Source organism: Haliotis cracherodii, unplaced genomic scaffold (assembly GCF_022045235.1).
Source record: "Haliotis cracherodii isolate W230 unplaced genomic scaffold, xgHalCrac1.p SCAF_3, whole genome shotgun sequence".
NCBI classification, from domain to species: domain Eukaryota; kingdom Metazoa; phylum Mollusca; class Gastropoda; order Lepetellida; family Haliotidae; genus Haliotis; species Haliotis cracherodii.
This window is the reverse complement of record NW_027266286.1, coordinates 3,024,615-3,046,439: the sequence shown is the minus strand read 5'-3', so window position 1 is coordinate 3,046,439 and position 21,825 is coordinate 3,024,615. Positions and strand designations below refer to the sequence as shown.

Genomic DNA, 21,825 nt, shown 5'->3' with positions numbered 1-21,825 from the left:
AAACGATTGTCTGAAAGATAACCCCAAGTGAGTTGTTATTGGAGGACGCGGATGGTTCAGTCGTCGAAGTAATTTCATCTGTCAAACATTTCAAACATTCATCTATGAATCGATTCAGAGGAAAATAAATAGCTAGGTGAGTATTTGCATCTGTTTGATGTTTTAGCACGTGATGTTAGACGTTGTTGCCATGGAAATAATTTACACAAAGCAACATGACTGTTACCGACCAGTGTTTTAATAGAAACGTAGGCGGAACGAAACCATAGGTGATTAAATATATGTTTGAAGTCCAGCAGGCTTTCTGGTCAATATTTGAATGTTCTGTGTCAACGCTATGGATGGTAATCCTCAGTTCTTAAGGGTTGTGGGTATTTAAAGCGAAAAATACATTAGATATTAGACATTTGAAGGCATCGACGTTTCAAACTTACTGAACATTTTCAGGTTATAATTTGACGTTTGAAGTTATTGGCATTTTAATCTTAAAGATAATTGAAGTTCTTGAAATTCAAAGCTTTCATTTGAAGTTGTTGGCATTTCAATCTTAAAAAACAATTGAAGTTCTCGAAATTCAAAGCTTACATTTGAAGTTGTTGGCTTTTCAGGTTACAGACTGTTTGAAGTTAACGACAATGTCTTTCTTTCTTTCCAGAATCTCATCAATTTCAACAGGTGTGGGGCAATGAACAACAGTGTCGTGAAGGTGAGTGACCTCCTCTCTCCTGCGTCAGTCTCCCTCGCAGTCGCCATCTTGCTCTGTGTGTGCCTTGTGGCCTCGGTAGGCAACGTCATGCTGTTGGTGACGGTGTGGCACACGAAGCGACTGAGGAGGACGTTGTACATCCTTCTGACCAACTTCTTCATCGCCGATCTCGTGTTCGTCTGCATCGTCCACCCTCTCAACATTGCCACCTTCCTTGCAGACGGACCTCCCTTCGGATATGTCGTCTGCTATTTAAAAACGTACATCACCTACGGGACCATTAGCACGTCTGCTTGTAGTCTCACGTCTGTGGCAGTGTACCGACTTCTACAAATCTGTTACAACCATATCTACATCCGGGTCATTTCATGGAAGTGGTTACTATGTGTGTCCATTTGTCTATGGGTGACACCTGTCGCCTTCTGCGCAGGATTTGGCGGCTCTGTTAACTACGACCCTCTGAAGTATTCCTGTGCATACACGAACAACACCCTGACGTACATCCTTGTGTGTTGCATATACCTCCCCCTCATCTTCACCGTTGTCTACTGCTACGTAAAAATCTACCTCTTCACAAAGAAGTCACGTCAGCGGGTGGAAGTCCACTCGAATCAAGTTCAAACCAATATGTCGGCCCCGTCCATATTAGCCAAAAAAAGAGATGACGTCGTCTTCAAGATGATGCTTGTGATATTCACGGAGATCCTCTTCTTCTATGTATTCCCAGGTGTTCTAATGTCCTTGTTGAACATTGTACCGCCTGCATCTAGACCGGGAGTAACCTTGGCTTCGGTTCTCTTATTTCGCATCAGACCCTGTGTCAACTTCACAGTCTGTTTGCTCACGAACATGGAGTTGCGGCTCGAGTTACTGGACTGTCTCAAGTGTGAAAGAAGACTTCAGACTCACTCTCCAAATAACGAAAGCTAGGTATCACAACTGTTGTTAATCCAGTCAAGGGACATGAAAACTATGATTTGTAAATGCTCCTTGTGACTACTCCTGACATTGCCAACGTATGATGTTTACGACATCGTGATGACCGCATAATCATGTGTGTGCAAAACCTGTTATAAATCCTTGTTGTCTGAAATATTATACTGTTCTTTTATTTTATGAGAGACGTCGTACTAAACACCATTGATTTCCCCCCTGATTCCCCGCAGCGTCACTTAGGCGGGCCAGGATCCGAAGATCGCAGACCTACACTGATTATGGCCCTTGGTTTGTCAGCACCTACTGTGTAATCGTGGGTTTCACCAAAGTAGTAAACGTCTAAGACCAGCGCCAATTTGGACTTTCCACCCACAGTAGGCTGACACGCCGACATATCACTGAAGTACTGCTGGACGCGGCTTATAACCAACCTGATGAACTTGGTTACTATCATCACTGTTCCTTAAGGACAATGCACCTGTACATAAGTCTGTTGTCGTCATGAATGTGGCTTTATATTCATTTCACATCCACAGTTTACACCATACATGGCACCGTCGTCCCAAACTGTGTTACTATCATCACTCGATTCTATTCGCTCTGTCCAGGCTCTAGGGTGTGTCACGACCCATTCAATATAAACTTGTTTATTCATTTTGAACATTATCGTCATCATGTTCTCCTACATCACCATTAGATTTGATTCGCGAGTGGTAAAGTCGCCTGGAGTTGTACAGAGTTGCCTTCTTTGGACGAGAAGTTTCCGCTGTGGTCGAATCCCAAATTCGTTCTGATTAGGATCCTTGGTGTGTCTGCGTCGTGCTCGTGGGATTCACTAATTTGGTAAACATTTGGTGACTTTCCTCCCCAATGAGCTAATAACTTCAAGTTAAAAAGGGGAAAAAACAAATCCCTCACTCACTATCTCAGTACAGTAAACTACGGTTATAACGAATACGCTTATAACGAACTGACGGATATAACGAACTTACTTTTTTGGTCCCGACTATTTGCTGTAGTTATGCTGTATATATGCTTATAACGAACTACGGTTATAACGAACTAAAATTAGTAGTCCCTTTGAGTTCGTTATAACAGTAGTTTACTGTATTTGCTACAACAGCAACAGACGCCGTTCATCACTCAGGTTCTCCCAGCGCTTGATTCTTGGAGTTAATCAAACCAGGTTGCCTCTTTGCTTCACTAATGTTACATCCAAAAACAGCGTTAAACTAAAACCCCTTAACTCTCTCACTGTCCTGTGACATTCACACTTTTAGACGTTTTACCATTATAGGATGTGCTGATACTAAAATCAAAAACATAGCCCAAGCCAAATTTGACGATTTAATAATGAAACGAATGTGCGTTGTGTTGATCGTTTAAAATTGTTTAACTTCTTCGAAACTATGCGACCATGGTTGATTAAATCTACATTTTCAAAGAATGGATACATAGCATCTGATTTTAAAAATCTACATTTTCAAAGACATGGATCCATATAATCTATTGATTCAATCTACATTTTCAAAGATATGGATCCATATAATCTATTGATTTAATCTACATTTTCAAAGAATAGATCCATTTCATCTATTGTTTTTATCTACATTTTCAAAGAATAGATCCATATCATCTATTGATTTAATCTACATTTTCAAAGAATAGATCCATATCATCTATTGATTTAATCTACATTTTCAAAGACATGGATCCATATCATCTATTGATTTAATCTACATTTTCAAAGAATAGATCCATATCATCTATTGATTTAATCTACATTTTCAAAGAATAGATCCATATCATCTATTGATTTAATCTACATTTTCAAAGAATAGATCCATATCATCTATTGATTTAATCTACATTTTCAAAGACATGGATCCATATAATCTAATGATTTAATATAGATTTTCAAAGAATGGATCCAAAGTTTCTGATTGATTTAATCTACATTTTAAAAGTTATGGATTCATATAATCGATTGATTTGATCTACATTTTTAAAGACGTGTAACCATAAAATCTAATTGATCTATTCTACATTTTCAAACATTTGCACCCATAAAATCTAAATGATTAAATCTACATTTTCAAAGATATGTATCCATTAAATGGTTTAACTTACATTTTAAGACAGAGACAAAACACTTTCCATAATCATAAGAAATCTCTGCTAAAAGCACAGTCCACTGCACGATTCCGACTTTATCGTAACAAAGCGAGTGTTTATGAATCACAAGCAAATAGTGATGATACCAGGCTGTCCGCGAAAAGAGGACGGTGGCATCCGTCACAAACACATGCAAAGACAAGTCAATTGTTCACCTGTACAAGTACGAAAACATATGGTACACGTTAAAGGTCGAATTGCCTCCGAAACAACAACTTTCATTTCGACAAACCCACTGGACAGTTTAATAAAGCAACAAAAATAAATAAAACAGGTTAAAGATTTATTTAGTAATTTTAGGACTAGTCCTAAAGGTAATTTCTGAAATAAAACGCAAATCTAAACAAACGAGCATGAAGGTATATGAAATATGGTTTGTTTTTTTTGTTTCTTGTTTAACTCTGTAATCGGCAATATTCCAGCTATATGACTGCAGTCTGCAAATAATCGAGTCTGGCCCAAACAATCCAGAAATTGACATCTTCATCATCAACCACGCGATTGGGATACGATGACATGCATCAACCACGTCAGCGAACCTGACCACCCGATCCCGTTAGTCGCCTCTTGCGACAAGCGAAGTCGCCTTTGAGGCCCCAGATCTTCACAGGTAAGATCTCTCTTTGATTCATAAATGTGCTGCTTATATTTCGAGATGGTTCATTTCAGCTACAGACAGGACGTCAAGTTTTACACTTCAAATCTTCCAAATAATAAAATGCGAAAGGCTCATTGTCATATTAACTTGCTCAATATCATGCATAGGATTCTATGCCAACAACTCATTTAACAATGTCAATATCAGGCTGTCCACCATTTGTGTTGATACGGGCAAGGCAGCGGCGGCGTATGGAGACACCATACGATTCAAACAGCCTGGGGGATGTTGTTCCAACTGAGTTAGCCTAACCGACTGATTTTGGTCCAGTCGTAGGCGTCGTTCCTTCCTTCCACGGTCATTTGACACCTTTTTTGTGTACCCGTCAATATGCACGTGCAGAAATGGTTAATTGCAATGGATCGTTGCCAAAACATCACAGGTTATGAAGAAGCGCAAAACGACATGTCACAACAGAAAGAGAGAGGGTCCTAAAAATGGGGCAAATGGGTGTACACCACACGTGGAGGAAACTTCCACTGTACACGTGCAGTCATTGCCAGGCCGTTACCTACAGACTGGCAGTATAGAACAGGGCAAGAACAGGGCAAGAACAGGGCAAGACCTGGCAGACCACCTGTGACCTGTTTGTTTTGTTTGTTTGTTTGTTTGTTTGTCTGTTTAACGCCGCACTCAGCAACATTCTATCTACATGACGGCGGTCTGTAAATAACCGAGTCTGGACCAGACAATCCAGTGATTGACACCATGAGCATCCATCCTCGCAATTAGGATACGATGACACACATCAACCAAGTCAGCGAACCTGACCACCCAATCCCGTTAGTCGCCTCTTACGACAAGCACAGTCGCTTTTTATGGCAAGCATGGGTTGCTGAAGACCGACCCTTAAAGTGACATTTTTTTAAGGAATTGGACACATTGTGTAATCTAGATTATGTAGGTCCAGGAATGAACGATGTGAAATTGTGCATTCGTTGACAAGGAATTACAGATGAGTCTCTTACAAAAGGCATAGTCGCATTTTACCGCAAGCATCATTTGAACATCAAACATATGATGAAATATATAGTAGGTATAGTTTCTTTCTCTCTTCAGTTTGTCTAGCTGGGGATATTCCCGAGGTCTATTAATCACTATTTTGAAACTTTACTCGTTTACTTTATCACCTTACTTCCTCAGAGGCCTTGTCTAGATGCGCGCTGAATAATCACTGACTCGTGGCATCGTCCTCCATCCCGCCCAGTCCGGAAGGTCACATTGTCCATGTGTCTATTTTCATATTTTCCACCACACCGCGTCGAAGTAAAGCCATACAACGCGATACAACATGATACAATGCGAGCTTCCGAGTGTATTTCAGTAACCACATGTCCAGACACCGTGGCTGTTTCAAATAACACATTTTTAAATTCTAGCTTCATCATCAGGATTTTTCTATCTCTAGACCGTTGTTAGTGACTGAGTGAGTTGGGTTAAACGCCGCTTTTAAAAATATTCCAGTATCACGGCGTGTCAGCTTAATGTGGGAGGAAAGCCCGAAATGATGCGGGTCTCGGACGTTTACCACTTTGGTGAAACCCACGAGCACGGGTATGGTGCTGACAAACCTAGAAACATAATCGGCGCGAACCGGGATTCGAACCCACAATCATATGTTTCTGGTGTGCCCAAGGGACACAACTCTGCACAGTGAATCGCGGCGCCTTAGATGACTGGGCCACCCGTGCTCCCTCTAGACCGTTGTTATGTATATTCTGCAAAACAAGATACGCAAAAGTAGCAAACTCGTCAATATCTGACAGAGTGTTGCCGACACCCATACAAAGTTAATATCAACTATGTATTGGTAATTTCAGCATGGATTGGGATTGATTTGTGTGGAAAGAATGAGGTACTGCAGAAATATGGAACAAAATCGCAAAAACACAACAAAACATGATATGCACGTGCAACGTTAACAGCACTTGTTTGCTGTAAAAACAACATTGGGATTTTCAATCGTTTTCATTCCGGGACAAGCCGAATGGCGACTCGTGCCCCTCTCATGCCCATTTTTGCGACCGGGTTCCGTCTTAGCGCAAACGGGTATACCTAAAACAACTCGTTGCGTAATGGTTCACAGATATTTCCCAATATATTATATATATTTCAGATGCAATTTAAAGCACATCGGGACATGCGGAATTATACAGTATGATTGAACACATTTAACTGTGTCTAGTGTATATTTTTAGATGCAAGACAACTGTAAAATCAATTATTTCTGAGGGATTCGGGGCGGTCGGGTAGCCTAGTGGTTAAAGCGTTCGCTCGTCGCGCAGAAGACCGGGGTTCGATTCCTGACATGGGTACAATGTGTGAAGCCCATTTCTGGTGTCCCCCGCCGTGATATTGCTGGAATGTTGCTAAAAGCGGCGTAAGACCATACTCACTCACTCACTCTGCAGGATTCTTTGACGAAGAACTTGAAATCATTCTGATTGGTTTATCGTATTTTCGCACATAACATTCATCGATAGGGAGACGAGTCTTCTTGCAGGTTACAACTGCAGGTTACGGAAAGGGCCGAGTGGTGACGAATGTCGTATGCCATCACAATCTTATATAGCAAGTGAACAGCGAAAACATGCTACGGTTGATGGAAGCCCAACGCAACAACGCCATCGGCCGACTGCAAACAGGAGAATCATATTCAGCTGTAGCCAGGCTTTTCAACGTAGCACCAAGCACCATTACAAGACTGTTATCAGACACACGGGACAACACGTGACCTTAACAGATCCTGGACCATGTGTCACTATTGGAGCACAAGTTACTGAATGCTGCTACACCAGAGAAATAACATGAAAAGGACAGTGATGACTTTCACGACTGTTGGAGTTTTATAATCGGAAGCACAGCGTGCACGACGTCCATCACAGACAATCAGCGCCTACTTTCCCTAATGACAATCTGCACGCCCACTACCCAACAGGGGTTCAGTCTAAAACTGAATCTTGGGGCCACATCTGGGTCCGGCCATGTTGTCCAAACTGCGCGGTACAGGGAACGCGCTTTGTTGTAGTCGTTTGACTGGACAAATATTCTGATAATCGATATGATCGATCTTCTCATTGATTAATACTTCTCAGTTCAGATTATCTCACTCACTAGTGATCATATAAGTGAAAATAATTGATCACAAGAATTAATTATACATGGCTGCATTAACAATGCTGATATAACGATGAGGCGTGGGGTTTTATTGTGGTGAGATTATAACGAGCGCTGTTGTACCCAATAAAGGTGACTTTAGTTGATGATGGGGGTCAGGAGAACGTGTTACTTGACTGGACTTGTGTTATTGTGTCATCACGGTGTCTGTCAGTTAGGGGTTAATTAGCGTTTATTCACACAGGAGAATGTGTCGATGTTGGACATCTGTTTGTTTCTGTAGAACTGGAACAGTTCACCCTTAGTGATGCTTACTGGGGTTACAACACACCTGGAACTACAGGTGTGAAACTACACCAGCGTGTCGAGCCTGTTCTGAAGGTGTGCACGTGAACCACTACATCGTTGAGGTGTGGAGCTTCACAAGCGTGTTGAATCTGTTCTGAAGGTGTGCACGTGAACCACTTCATCGTTGAGGTGTGGAGCTTCACAAGCGTGTTGAATCTGTTCTGAAGGTGTGCACGTGAACCACTTCATCGTTGAGGTGTAGAGCTACACAAGTGTGTTGAATCTGTTCGGAAGGTCTGCATGTGTACCACACCATCGTTGAGGTATGGAGCTTCACAAGCGGTTTGAATCTGTTCGGAAGGTATGCACGTGAACCACACCATCTTTGAGGTCTGGAGCTACACAAGCGTGTTGAATCTGTTCTGAAGGTCTGCATGTGTACCACACCATCGTTGAGGTCTGGAGCTTCACAAGCGGTTTGAATCTGTTCTGAAGGTCTGCATGTGTACCACACCATCGTTGAGGTGTAGAGCTACACAAGCGTGTCGAGCCTGTTCTAAAGGTCTACACGTGAACCACACCATCGTTGAGGTGTGGAGCTTCACAAGCGGTTTGAATCTGTTCAGAAGGTATGCACGTGAACCACACCATCGTTGAGGTCTGGAGCTTCACAAGCGGTTTGAATCTGTTCTGAAGGTGTGCACGTGAACCACACCATCGTTTAGGTCTGAAGCTGTGGATAATTGGTACAAGTAGACGTTGACCGGTGTCAGAATATCCTGCAAGCTTGACCAGAATTTACAGCATGATGAGAGAGTCGCTAACGTGAATAACTGTTGGACAGACGCACAGCCTGCTTTGCCCTGCATTGGACTTATCTAACTGCCCTACGATTCGATTATAATTTGTCTACCTGTCGCGAATCGTCATGACTGACTCCTCGATATATAACATGTATTTTTGTATGTAAAATGTATGTCTGCCCATAAGTATATTTGGAGGTAATGGTGTATGTATATTTATTAGTGTATATACTCTGTATTGTATATGTACAAACAAACGCGCCATGCCCCTGAACGCAAGTCTGATTTCCGACATCTACAGCAGTACCGTCAGTACCTTGTTTGTCGTCATCATTCTTCTCATCGCTGTCATCGGCACGGCTGGAAACATCACCGCCATCAGCAGCATCATCAACGCCAAGAAGACACGTCACCCTCTCTACATCATCCTCGTCAACTTCAACACCGCTGATCTAATAGTGTCATGTCTAGTCATTCCCGTGAACGCTGTCATCATCATCAGCGACGGTAGTATCGCCACCGAATCCATCTGCTACCTCATATTGTACTGCAACATCACGACGGTAGCATGTTCAGCCACGTCACTCTCCTTCGTGGCGTTATATCGCCTGACTCAGATCTGCTACCCTAACATGTTCGATAGGGTCCGCAAGCCGGGATATGTCGCGAGTGCCTGCTTGTCTGCGTGGGTGCCAGCGTTAGTGGTATGTGCTGTGTTTGGAGGGAACGTTAAGTTTGACCCGTACGCGCTGTCTTGTCGGTTCACTGGAGACCACCTTAACACAGTACTCCTAGTGGTGATCTATGTGCCGGTTTGTGTGTCCATATTCATGTCCTACATCAAGATATACGTTCACACCCGCGGGTCCCGCAGGAAGGTTGAAGCGGGAAACGTCGTCACGCTGGAACGGGACCATAACCGTTCTACAAGTACAGCAAGCCACGAAGTTAACAAAGATACAAATGAATTAGACCGCCCGAAAGAGAACGTCAAAGCTGTCGGAAGTGCAGAACTTTGTTCGATCCCCAAAGAGAAAGTCAAGGCTGTCGGAAGTGCAGAACTTTGTTCGATCCCCAAAGAGAAAGCCAAGGCTACCGGAAGTTCAGAATGTTGTTCCATCCCAAAAGAGAAAGTCAAGGCTACCGGAAGTGCAGAAAGTTGTTCGATCCCTAAAGAGAAAATCAAGGCTACCGGAAGTGCAGAACTTTGTTTGATTCCCAAAGGGGAAGCCAAGGCAACCAGAAGTATAAAAAGTTCTCCGATCCCCAAAGAAAAAATCAAGAAGGACAGAAAAGTAATTCGTCTCATTGTGTTTATATTTCTTGAAGTCACTCTCCTTTACGTTCTTCCTGGTATTTTAATCGAAATAGGGCAAGTATATGAAGGGGAGTCATTTTATGGACTTCTCATGCTATTTGCCTTTGTTCTGAGGGACATCCGCCCCCTCGGAAGTCTCGTGTTGTACTTCTTTACAAATTCGGAACTCAGAGGAAGTATGTTGTCCAGTTTGACGTGGTGCATGTGTACTAAACCAAGGGGAGATAACCTTGCCAGAAGAAACACCGCCCCTCCCGATGGCCGTCTTTCGACAAAGGGATCATGTCAGGGGAAGAGACAGGCAAGCTCCTCCGGTATACCAAAGTCGAATGTGAAGCACGACATCTCATCAGAAGCGGGCGTGACGGTCAACTCCGACTCTCATATATAGGATGGGTGAGTGAGTTTGTTTTAACGCCTATTTAGACAGTATTTCAGTTATATATCTGGACATCACAATGATGTTTGAGAGAAACACAAAGTGATGCAGGTCTCAGATGGTTACAAGTTTGGAGAAACCCACGAGCTCGGGTATGGTGCTAAGAAATGTAGAATCATAATCAGGGTGAATCTGCGACTGGAACCCAAGATCTGACGACTGGAACTGACGCGTCTAATGGTACGGCGTCTCAGACGACCGGGCATCCCGGGCCCCGTCACAAACAGAACAGCAGGTGCGCGTCCCACAACATCAGAGGTGTATCACACAACAGCATGTGCTTGTCAACAGCAAGATTTCCAGCCTGTCAAAGTAGCTTACCTCTGTTGACGGATGCCATCTTCTTGAGGCAAGGGAGTTAACGAGCGTGAAAAGACCAATTACTACCCTTGCCGACCACGGCTGGAATTATGGAGTTACGTTGTGGCTCGTCTAACATCTATGCATAGTCAAATCCAATCTCATTAAAATCAGATCTTAGTTCTCGCTACCGCTTAACAAAGATCTGAGGACATCACATTACAGGTCACGTCAGAACAACCTTTCTTCGCTTACCAGATCATGAAAGTGACAGTCGGAATGTGTTTTCTAACCATGCAACCTCGAAATATTTAACACAGGGTATTCAGAACGACAGTTACGGGTTTTATGATTATATCCATACAATTTAGGCCATCTATAAGCCATTCCAGAATGTTCTTTTGATCAGTTTTAAAAGATTTAATCGAGAATACGTCTAAATATGTTTCGACGCGTAGTCGCAAGTTTGAAACTAGTATCATAAAGCTCGAGAAAGCTGCCTCCTGATTGGCCAATGTCGATTTCTTGCCAGTCATTTCATTGGCCGGTCAAAGTTCGCGAAAGGTCGTTCTGACGTGACCCGTAATGGGATGTCTTCAGATCTTTGTTTGGCAGTAGCGAAAACTACGATCTGATTTTAATGAGATTGAGACAAATCAAAATCCCGTAACGAGATCGACATCCAGTTCATGAATAACATGGCAACTGCCGTGGCGAATTCCTTCGATTGCAGGATTTGCAGAACATGTGTACCGTCGACTGGCCGTGGACTGATTTTTTCCCAGTCTTTTCATGTTTTTGTTGAAGGTGCTCAAGTCATTTGATGCACTTCGCTTGTTTAAACCCGTTTTATTACAATAAAGATCTATATTATCTAGGAGATGATTCTTGACTTGGCGCCGCCATTTTGTTTGAAGCAATGCAAGTGATCATAGGTTTCAGGCGTGCCCAAGGGACGCAACTCTGCACAGCGAATTGCAGCGCCTTAGACGAGAGGGCCACCCGTGCCCCTTGCCAAGACAACTGGCCCTGCGGTCTTATGTTTGCGATTCTGTTTGATTATTTATGGAAATGAAAATAGATCTGTCGGTCTAACCAACACGAAATTGAATACTGTTTTCTGTATTATAGTCTCCAAAAGAAGAAACACACCAGTAGTAACATTATTTACAAAAGCAAATTGCACGGGTATGGTTGTGTACCATGCTGCAACACTAGATGAAAACAACATCTTCATGTTCTTTTTTACTGACAAGGGGGTCACGAACACCTTTGATAGGTTTCATAGCGATGACCTTTAACGATTTCATGATTCGTTTTCATGAGAAACTGAAAAGCGTGTTCACGTGCAAGTAATTGACTTGTCATGGGTTTCTAGGACAAGTATGACACATGCATGTCATGTCACGAGTCAATCAGGTGAGGACGTGAATAATGAAAACGATCACTGGATCTCAACCCATTTGTGGAAAGAACCACACAGACGTTTAAGTCAGCGTCAACCAGGGTCACAGCAGAATCTGCAGCAAATACGCCAAGCGCTTCTGGAAGAATGGGCTGCCACACCACAAGGTTTTACCTGCAAATATCTGTTTCGTTTTGAGTTGTTTTCTTTTTCTTTTTTTGTCTGTTTTTTCTTATTATTATTTTATTAATCGTTTAGTTAGTTAGTTATTTGGTGTGTGTGTGTGTGGGGGGGGGGGGGGGGGGGGGGGGGGTATCATTTCCATATTGTTCACCAGTAACACTTCTTGATCAGGTTCACTTGGGATCCAAAAGGACAGCATCACCTTGCTTGTCCTCAGGACAACATGCTCATGATGTCACTCACTGGATTGTCTGGTCCAGACTCGATTATTTTACAGACTGCCGTCATATAGCTGGAATATTGCTGAGTGACGCGTTAAACAACAAACCAACCAACCAACCTCAGGACAACTGGCAGATTCTGGTCATTAGCCACCACGTAATGCTGAAGCCATACATGTACAACAATACTGCCATGACTGTACAAGTAGTTATTTATTCAGTACACACTAACTAACAATACCCACCTATAACTAACAGTGAATCAACGACAGCTCCGTTCACAATCAGAAAAACATTCTTCCCTCCAGTACCTATAAAACACACCATACCATGTCCCTCAATGGCAAAAGCCTGTGTTTTGATGGTGTATTCCATATGGAAAATATTTAAAAGAAAATACAAATCTAAGGACTATAAGAACAATACCCTTTTGCAACAACTATGAGGTCTGTAGAACTTCCAGAGATTCAAAACAGTGGCTATCAGCAGGTATGTAGAGCATACATAATACAGTCATCATATGAGGTAAACAAGTATTACATTAACAGTAAGGCAAATCTACAAATGTTACAACATAAATGTATCAGAAAGTGTATAAGAAACAGACATAATGATGTAAGTGTTATCATAAATACCCACGTTCATTCCCAAGGGGTACAAAATATCATGGTCAACACATAAGGGTCGATCAGTAGACAGCACACACAGGTTCTGTCAGCTTTCATACATTGCAAAGGGTGGTGGGATAGTCTAGTGGTTAAAGCGTTCACTTGTCACGCTGAAGACCTGGGTTCGATTCCCTCAATTGGCACAATGTGTGAAGCCCATTTCTGGTGTCCCTCGCCATGATATTGCTGGAATATTGCTAAAAGTGGTGTAAAACCTCACTCAAACATTACAAAAATTGTGTTCAAGTTAACTTCATTTAACCCTTTATCAGATACACCTGCTCCAATTTTTTAAATCTGAAGAAATAGTAACATGAAATTATTTTTCTGTTGGCACTGACCTCATCAACTGTCCTAATCTAGTTTAAACACCGCTCTGCAATATTCATAAGGTCTCCTGCAAACAATAACAGCTGGACAGAAGGGGACATAGGGCCATTACGTGTCTCCTGATATTGTATGAAAGATGACAGTTAATGTGTTAAGAGCTGATGAAAAAGATCTGATTCCAATGAGACTGAGATTCTCATTTCTCCGACTGCAGGGACCCATCTTGACAAGTCTGTGAATAAATGTAGAATCGGTCTTCAGCAACCCATGCTTGTCATAAAAGACAACTGTGCTCGTCTCAAGATGCGACTAACTGGATCAGGTGGTCAGTGCTGAATTGGTTGATGCAGGTCATTGTATACAAATTGCGTGGTTCGATGCTCATGATGTCAATCACTAGATTGCCTCGTCCTGACTCAATTATTTAGACATCATTTAGCTGGAATATTGCTGAGAGCGGCGTTAAACTACAAACAAACAAACTAACAAACAAAGGAAGTACTTGTAAACAAATATTGAAGTTGTGGTCAACAATACTGAAGTAGAGAAGCTACAGAAACTTGCTGCCTCAGCAACTTTAAAACAGATTTTTCCACACCTAATCCTCCATTACGAAAGGATTTTGTTTTTTGTTTTGTTGTTTAACGCAGCACTCAGCAATATTCCAGCTATATGACAGCGGTCTGTAAGCAATTGAGTGTGGACCAGACAATCCCGTCATTGATATCATGAGCATCGATCCACGCAATTGAGATCGGTGTCATGCATCAACCAAGTCAGCAAGCCTGACCACCCGGTCCCTTTAGTCCCCTCTTACCACAAACATACTTGCCTTTTACAGCAAGCATGGGTTGCTGAAGAGCTATTCTACCCCAGCTTTTCATGGGTCCAGGGCCCACTTGCACAAAGCGATCTTAGCGATAAGACTATTGTAAGCCTATGTTAAAGTATGGGCGTTACGATCATCTTTGCGCTAAGAATGCTTTGTGCAAGTGGGCCCAGGAGTCTGAGGATGCGGTTCAAAGTATCAAGGATGTTAACTGAACAGAGACATGTCACATGACACTCAATGGGGCGGGGACGACACAACAACTGTGCGACCCGATACGTATCATGTTACCTTACTCACGATACGATATGTATCAAGATACTTGCATGTGTTTTTTTCTGTGGTGTGTAAGCCATGTTTTTCATAGACAGGATGGCCAAATACCTGGCACACTATCGATTTAAAGTTGGCAGTGTCAAGTATGGCACAATGGATGAAAATATTTACGTTTACACTACCCAATTTCACTAGTAATAACTGTTTGGTGTAACATTTATTAAAGAATACAGATAAGGTTAGAATCGATACTTTTTACTTTGAGATTGTGATCGATACTTGTATCGAGAAGTAAACAACGGCGATCCACCGATGAGTGAGTGTGTTGAGTGACTTACAGTTGTTATTTTGTAGTTTTGGTGATGATCACATGCCAGGGGTCACCAGCGGTCAGATCTAGGGTTTGGAAGCAGCAAGGAAAACGTGTACAAAACTACCTTGCAAGAATCGTACAACTCTCCTCAAAGCTTTGGATGTCAGTCTGCTTAATAAAATGAAACAATGTCCTCAACTGTGATCTTCTTCAAACATGACTAAGTCCTAATAGTTATTGCATCAGTACTATTGCACACAGCGGCAGATCAATACGCCGAAACTAGATCCACATGACTAGCTGTGACACTGTCCTGACAATCATAGATACAGGACAGGCAAGGTTACTAACACTACCCAGAATGCAATATATCCCGTGACCATGTGACTAGTCCTGGTCAGTCCACTTATAAACAAACACTTGTGACTGTGTGGCGCCTTCTACCTACAGCTGTTCACTGGCTGACTCAACCCAACACAGGACAATCAGGGACTGGTCTGGGACCTTCAACATAGTGCTCGCTCATATGTCGTTATGACAAAAAATTAAATTTTTCATATTTCATTAAGTTCCGAGGTATTTTAGCATTGAGGAGTGGGGGGTGAGGAGTGGGGGGGGGGGGGGTGAGGAGTGGGGGTGGGGGGGGTGAGGAGTGGGGGTGGGGGGTGAGGGGTGAGGAGTGGGGGTGTGGGTGAGGAGTGGGGAGTGGGGGTGAGGAGTGGGGGCTGAGGGTAGAGTAGTGGGGGGTGAGGGGTGGGGGCTGAGGGTAGAGGAGTGGGGGCTGAGGGTAGAGGAGTGGGAGGTGAGGGGGAGGAGTGGGGGTGAGGGTGAGGAGTGGAGGTGAAGGGCGAGGGTGAGGGGTGGGGGTGTTACAGCTGCTGACTACTGTAACCATGCATCATCTTGGAGAGTTCCCAGATCGCTCTTGTAGTAGATCATCCATAATCCTCAGGCCCTGTAGAAAGACATATAATTGTGTATCACTGAAATCAACCAGGCATAGTATATCTAAGCACAAAGTTTATGGATTTGCTGACCACAACATGGAATATATTTTCAGAACAGCATTTTCTTCTCTGTGTTTTACTGCAATTACATCAATATAAATTAAATCAAAATTGGTCAATGTGGGACAGGAAGTACACAATCTGTCATTAACAAACACTTTTCCCTATTTTCTTCCTTTTTGTCAATCAGTAACACAATAGTTTCTATTCTAACGTATTAAAATAATCATTAAACTGCATAAGCCCACAAAGAATGTCATTTCAAGTTTTGCAAACATCACCCACCCTTTTCACTCCTGAATGTAAAAATCTCTCTGCAAACATTTCCAGCACTCTCCCAAAGGGTCCAAACGCCTTCACATCAATCACCCCATGCTGTTCCAGGACTGTCCTACAATCAGCGATGGATCAAATATTTATTGTAAGTAATCAAATCCAATCATCTAAAACTAATACCAGACACCAGCTCTCAAATTCTACCCAACACTGTAACCACCATGCTACCTCAATAACAGTAATAGAAAACTGTTCATGATATATAAATAGATTGCAAATACTTCCATGGCATCTGATTGACTAACAAAGCGATTTGTTTAGCTTTTTTTTCAGACAGTGATAAATAGTTCATGGTGAAGTCTGTAAGAACGTGGCAAGTCTGAGTAGTGATTAATTAGAATTAATTCCCATTAAGTGAGACACCAACCATTTGGGATTCTCCTGACAGGGTTTAAAGGTCGACTCCTCCCACATGTGAGCATACTTGGACCACGTGATATTGCAGCTCCGCAGTCGAAACTCAGGTTTCCGGATATCTAGCCATGCCTCTTCTTTCAACAACATGTTTTGTTCATTCAGCACATTGATCTGAATATATAAACAAAGCTGAAGTTTGCAATTGTTAATACGATCTGAATATAGAAATTAGAAGGTTTTAGTTGTATACACAGATCTGTAATAACATACATCTTTGTTTTAATCACACAATGGTGAGTGAGTGAGTGAGTGAGTGGGGATTTATACCACTTTGAACAGTATTCAAGTTGTATCATGGAGTGTCAGCTTAATGAGTAGAAAAGTCCGATGTGGGCCTCCATCTTCCCGAGGCAAGGGAGCTAACTGACTAAAAAAATCCAGTTTCCACCCTTGACGAACTAGGCTGGAATTACAGAGTTACTTCTTGGCGAGACTAACGAGTCTAAGTACAGTCCAATAAAAATCACGTAACTTAATTGACATCAGGTTCGTAAAATGATATGCAGATTTCGGTCGATTGCAGGCTTTGCAAATCATGTGTGCCATCAACTGGGCGTCGACTGATATTTTCCAAATGTTTTTATCAAGATGCTCAGGTTTTATTACAATCCTAACTTGATCATCGATCAGATCGTCTTGACTGGTCGTCACCATTGAGTGGCACAACAATCAAGCCTAGAAATTCCAGCCTAGTTCAGCAAGGGTGGAAACTGGATTTGTATAGTCAGTTAACACCCTTGACTCGGGAAGATGGCAATAGTATAGTGAAGAAGTATGAGGTTTAACATTTATTCATCAGGCTGAGAAACAAATAAACATCTCAGAATAACTCTATGGCCTAGTGAATGAATCTATCCTGCCTCGCCACACTACTTAGTTACCTGAAAAATTGTGATTTTGGCAGCTTGAGACAAATCCAACTGAAGATAAGAAAGTGTGATATGAATACTTACAGACCGGAGTATGCTGGGTATCACATTCGTGCACACCGCTATCCTTTTCCTGTAGTCTGTTCCCTTGGCAGCATCTGGAAACAACACAGTGCAGCACAATCAACAGTGAGCAAGTATGGTTTTACGCCGCTTTTAGCGATATTCCAGCAATATCACCGCAGGGGACACTAGAAATGGGCTCCACATATTGTAGCCATTTAGGGAATTGAACCCAGGTCTTCGGAGTGACAAGTGAACACTTTAACCACTAGGCTACCCAACGCCATAGTAGGCCACATGGAGGTGGTGGTGACTGACAGTCAGTGAGTGAGGGAGATGGGTTTCTTGCCATAACAGGGCAGAGTACACTGAGAAGGGATTTCACACCTTGTACGCATGTGATGAGTCAAACGGGTCTTCAGTGGGATGAGGAAATAGCAGGTCTACTAGGCTACCCGACAGCCCTATAACTTAGTCTCTTCAACAGTAAGTGACTGAGTGGGTAAGTGACAGAACAATCTCATTAAAATCAGATCTTAGTACTCGCTACCGCTAAACAAAGATCTGAGGACATCCCATTACGGGTAACGTCAGAAAGACCCTTCTCGAATTTTGACCGACCAATGAAATGACTGACAAGAAATCGACATTAGCCAATCAGAAGGCGGCTTTCTCGAGCTTTACGACACTAGTTTCAAACTGGCGACTATGCTTCGAAACATATTTTGACGTATTCTCGATTAAAAAAAATTAAAACTGATAAGAAGAACACTCTGGAATGGCTTATAGATGGCCAAGATTGTATGGATATAATCATAAAACCCGTAACTGTCATTCGAAATACCCTTTGTCAAATATTTCGTGGTTGTATGATTAGAAAACACGTTCTGACTGTCACTTTCATGATCTGGTAGGCGACGCTCTGATTGGTCGGATGAAAGGTCATTCTGACATGACCCCTAATGGGATGTCCTCAGATCTTTGTTTAGCGGTAGCGAGTACAAAGATTTGATTTTAATGAGATTGAGTGACAGAACGGATGAAATATGAAAAGGACCTTATTTGGCTAATGGAATCGGCAAATATAATTTTGACTTTAAGGTTACATATAGATATATATTTCATATTTCTGTCTTTTTCCTTTCAGTGACATGCACTGAAGTGGTTAAGAAACCTGTGATTGATATCATGAGCAACAATCGACTCAGATTTCATGGCATACTATCACTCAGTCATGTCACTCTACTCTACCGTCAAGTCTTGCTGGTTTTGGTACATATGTTTAGGTGTGCTCCAGGGGGTGTTCAGTCACTGAGTAGTGTACAGGGGGTCCAGTCATCTGAAGGCACATCTCTTGGGCAAGCCTGAGACTTATAAGCGTGGGTTTGAATCCTACTACACCTGATTATGTTTCTAGGTTTGTCAGCACCATACCCGTGCTCGTGAGTTTCACTTAAGGGGTAAACGTATCACACCTGCATCACTTTGGACTTTCAAAGTCCACCTGCAAATACCACCTGCAAACAATGCTGGTGTGCCCTCAACTTGGGGCAGGTCCATATTACCAACATAAAAAATATTATTGAAAAATTCAACCTAAAATGTATGTCTAAGTAACCCCTACCTGTCCAAAAAAATCCAATCTCATTAAAATCAGATCTTAGTTCTCGCTACCGCTAAACAAAGATTTGTGGACATCCCATTACGGATCACGTCAGATCAACCTTGCGCGAACTTTGACCGATCAATGGAATGACCAATCAGAAGGAAGCTTTCTCGTGCTTTACGGCACTAATTTCAAATTGGCGACTACGCTTCGAAACATATTTTGACAAATTCTCGATTACAAATTTGAAACCTAAACAAAAGAACATTCTGGAATGGCTAAGAGATGGTCTATATAGTATGAATTCAGTCGTTAAACCCGTAACTATCTTTCGGAATACCCCTAGTTAAAGTTATCGAAATTGCATGATTAGAAATTACATTCCGACTGTCACTTTCATAATCTGATAAGCGACGCTCATATTGGTCGGATGAAAGGTCGTTCTGACGTGACCCCTAATGGGATGTCTTCAGATCATTGTTTAGCGATAGCGAGAACTAAGGTCTGATTTTAATGTGATTGAAAAAAATGGATCTTTAGTCAGTACCTCTATAGTTTATTTACCAGAACTACATCACTAATCCCTGTGTTATGTGTCATCTATCATGCTTTCTATCTTGGTTTTCATGTCAACATGCACCTGGTTAGGGTTGGTAGAGCCACTTTACTCTTCAGAGAGAGAATTTATTGATGTCAACTTCTTTATTTTGAGGAACACAACATTACAGAAAATGTGCTTGCTCCTTCATCAGGAGACCGACTGCTAGGATGCAGAGAGCATATATTTGTTCATGTGAGAACAAAAGTAATAAGGTGGAAACATTAACAAGGGAAGTCAAAAGTTAATTAGTGCTGATTGGCGATTAGCAATGGACAAATGGAAGCCATTTAGCGTAGATTTAGTTTGAAATCCTGCCCCACACTGAAGCACATGTAACACATGTGGCGTCTCCTTGGGCAAGTGATTTTATTTGAAATGTGCTTCTGTTCACCTAGCAGTGAATGGGTACGTGGTAGGATGAGATGACAAAGTGGCTGCTAACCTTCTAGCGCCTAACAGGCAGCTTGGGTTGTATACTCCCCAGGGAGCTGAGAATGATTGTTGAGTGAGAATGTATACTCCCCAGGGAGTGAGAATGATTGATTATTATTATTATCATTATCATTATTATTATACGTACCAATCTTGTGTTCCACAGTGTCCACTCTCTCCACATACTTCTCCTGCTTGCAGGGGTACTGAAACACAAGACTGGACAGTCAGCAACGTTTGAACGAGGGAATAGAGGATGTGGGTGTGTGTCCATTAGAAACACACAGGCTGTGGGTGGAGGAGTGAGGCTGGACGACACGCTAAGGAGGGAGTGGTGAGGGAGGGAGGGATGGATGCAGTATGGTTTTACGCATCTTAAGCAATATTCCAGCACTATCACGACAAGGGACACGAACAATGGGCTTCACACATTGTACCCATGTTGGGAATCAAACTCATGTCTTTGGCGTGACGGACAAACGCTTTAAACACTAGGCTACCCCACAACTACAACTGGAACATATCTGCCGCACTTTGAGTCTTTGATGTAATTTCCAAAATATTTTGAGACAGCAGTACAAGTTGAACTGTAAAATCATAGCCAACCAACATTTCAACCATGCCCATTACATAGTTCATTCACAAGCCAACTGTAAATACCTACTTCAAATACTCTCCCTATGAAAATCTATGATACCGCTGTAGTTGGATTTATATACAGTGAGACCACTTCCAACCCATAAACTCAGATCTTAACTCAATCATTAAAGACATCATTATTATTTCTTTTTCATCTTTGAAGGCCAATGAATTAATTAAATAAATGCAAATACCTTAGACACAAAAATGTCTGTCAAAGCAAATTCAAAAATTCATTAACAAATTTTTTTTAGCTGTTTTAGGTGGTTAAGACACAAACACACTATTGAGTCAAGTAACACAGTTTAACCTTGATAATAACATGGATGGATGGATGGATGGATGGATGGATGTATTTGTTATTTTTTTATTTATTTAATAACCATCCGTGACAAAATTTCTCTAGATCTACGTCTAGATATAACGTTAATTCCTCTTATACCATAGCTATTTCCCACATGAGTTCTCACTGATGGAACACCGTATTTGCATTTATTTGCACCCCACTGTTTTCGTAAGGTCGAATTCTAGCACATGCTTTTGCAAAACCTGTTAATTCATATTTCATGATATTTCTAAGTTATAACTATGTGAATGTGTTTAGGGAAGGTCGGTTATCAATGGCTTTGATATCCAATACATACGCCATACATCACTTATACCATACAGTATAGAGCCATAGTCAGCACGTGCATTTCGTGCTTACGTAAGAATCAACTTTCTCCGTATCCTTCATCGTCTGAAGTTCACACACCAAAAAATAAGATACTTGCCTTAGTAAAATGTGTTTGGACAACGAATTCCAGCGGGTGTTTAAATATATGTTGAATATCCACAGATATAACCATGTTGTCTCCTGTGCACGTTTGTAAACATCAGAGAAAAGTCAT

At 41.9% G+C, this 21,825-nt stretch overlaps 3 protein-coding genes across 3 annotated transcripts; 2 read left to right on the top strand and 1 right to left on the bottom strand.

Moving 5' to 3' along the window:
• The first annotated feature begins 685 nt into the window (after positions 1–685).
• LOC139473921 (melatonin receptor type 1A-like) lies at positions 686–1,636 on the top strand. Its single transcript, XM_071256731.1, has one exon. It carries the CDS (start codon positions 686–688, stop codon positions 1,634–1,636), a length of 951 nt encoding a protein of 316 aa, XP_071112832.1.
• A 7,310-nt stretch (positions 1,637–8,946) lies between these two features.
• Positions 8,947–10,392, top strand: LOC139474158 (alpha-1A adrenergic receptor-like). The gene has a single exon (XM_071257045.1). The coding sequence runs from the start codon at positions 8,947–8,949 to the stop codon at positions 10,390–10,392; it is 1,446 nt and encodes a 481-aa protein (XP_071113146.1).
• Positions 10,393–15,677: 5,285 nt separating this feature from the next.
• Positions 15,678–21,825, bottom strand: LOC139475110 (PRELI domain-containing protein 2-like). Its single transcript, XM_071258361.1, has 6 exons — positions 21,709–21,825; positions 20,445–20,502; positions 17,679–17,752; positions 16,676–16,836; positions 16,258–16,363; positions 15,678–15,920 (listed from the first exon to the last, which is right to left on the bottom strand). The coding sequence occupies exons 1-6, from the start codon at positions 21,781–21,783 to the stop codon at positions 15,864–15,866; spliced, it is 531 nt and encodes a 176-aa protein (XP_071114462.1). The 5' UTR covers positions 21,784–21,825; the 3' UTR covers positions 15,678–15,863.

Bases quoted from the DNA above. Each gene is read 5' to 3' on its own strand.
- LOC139473921 (XM_071256731.1), top strand. From the start codon at position 686: ATGAACAACAGTGTCGTGAAGGTGAGTGACCTCCTCTCTCCTGCGTCA.
- LOC139474158 (XM_071257045.1), top strand. From the start codon at position 8,947: ATGCCCCTGAACGCAAGTCTGATTTCCGACATCTACAGCAGTACCGTC.
- LOC139475110 (XM_071258361.1), bottom strand. From the start codon at position 21,783: ATGGTTATATCTGTGGATATTCAACATATATTTAAACACCCGCTGGAA. The intron at 17,753-20,444 runs GTACGTATAATA...TGTTGTTTCCAG, and splicing joins CACTGTGGAACACAAGATTG to ATGCTGCCAAGGGAACAGAC. The intron at 16,364-16,675 runs GTTGGTGTCTCA...CGCTGATTGTAG, and splicing joins TGTCAGGAGAATCCCAAATG to GACAGTCCTGGAACAGCATG.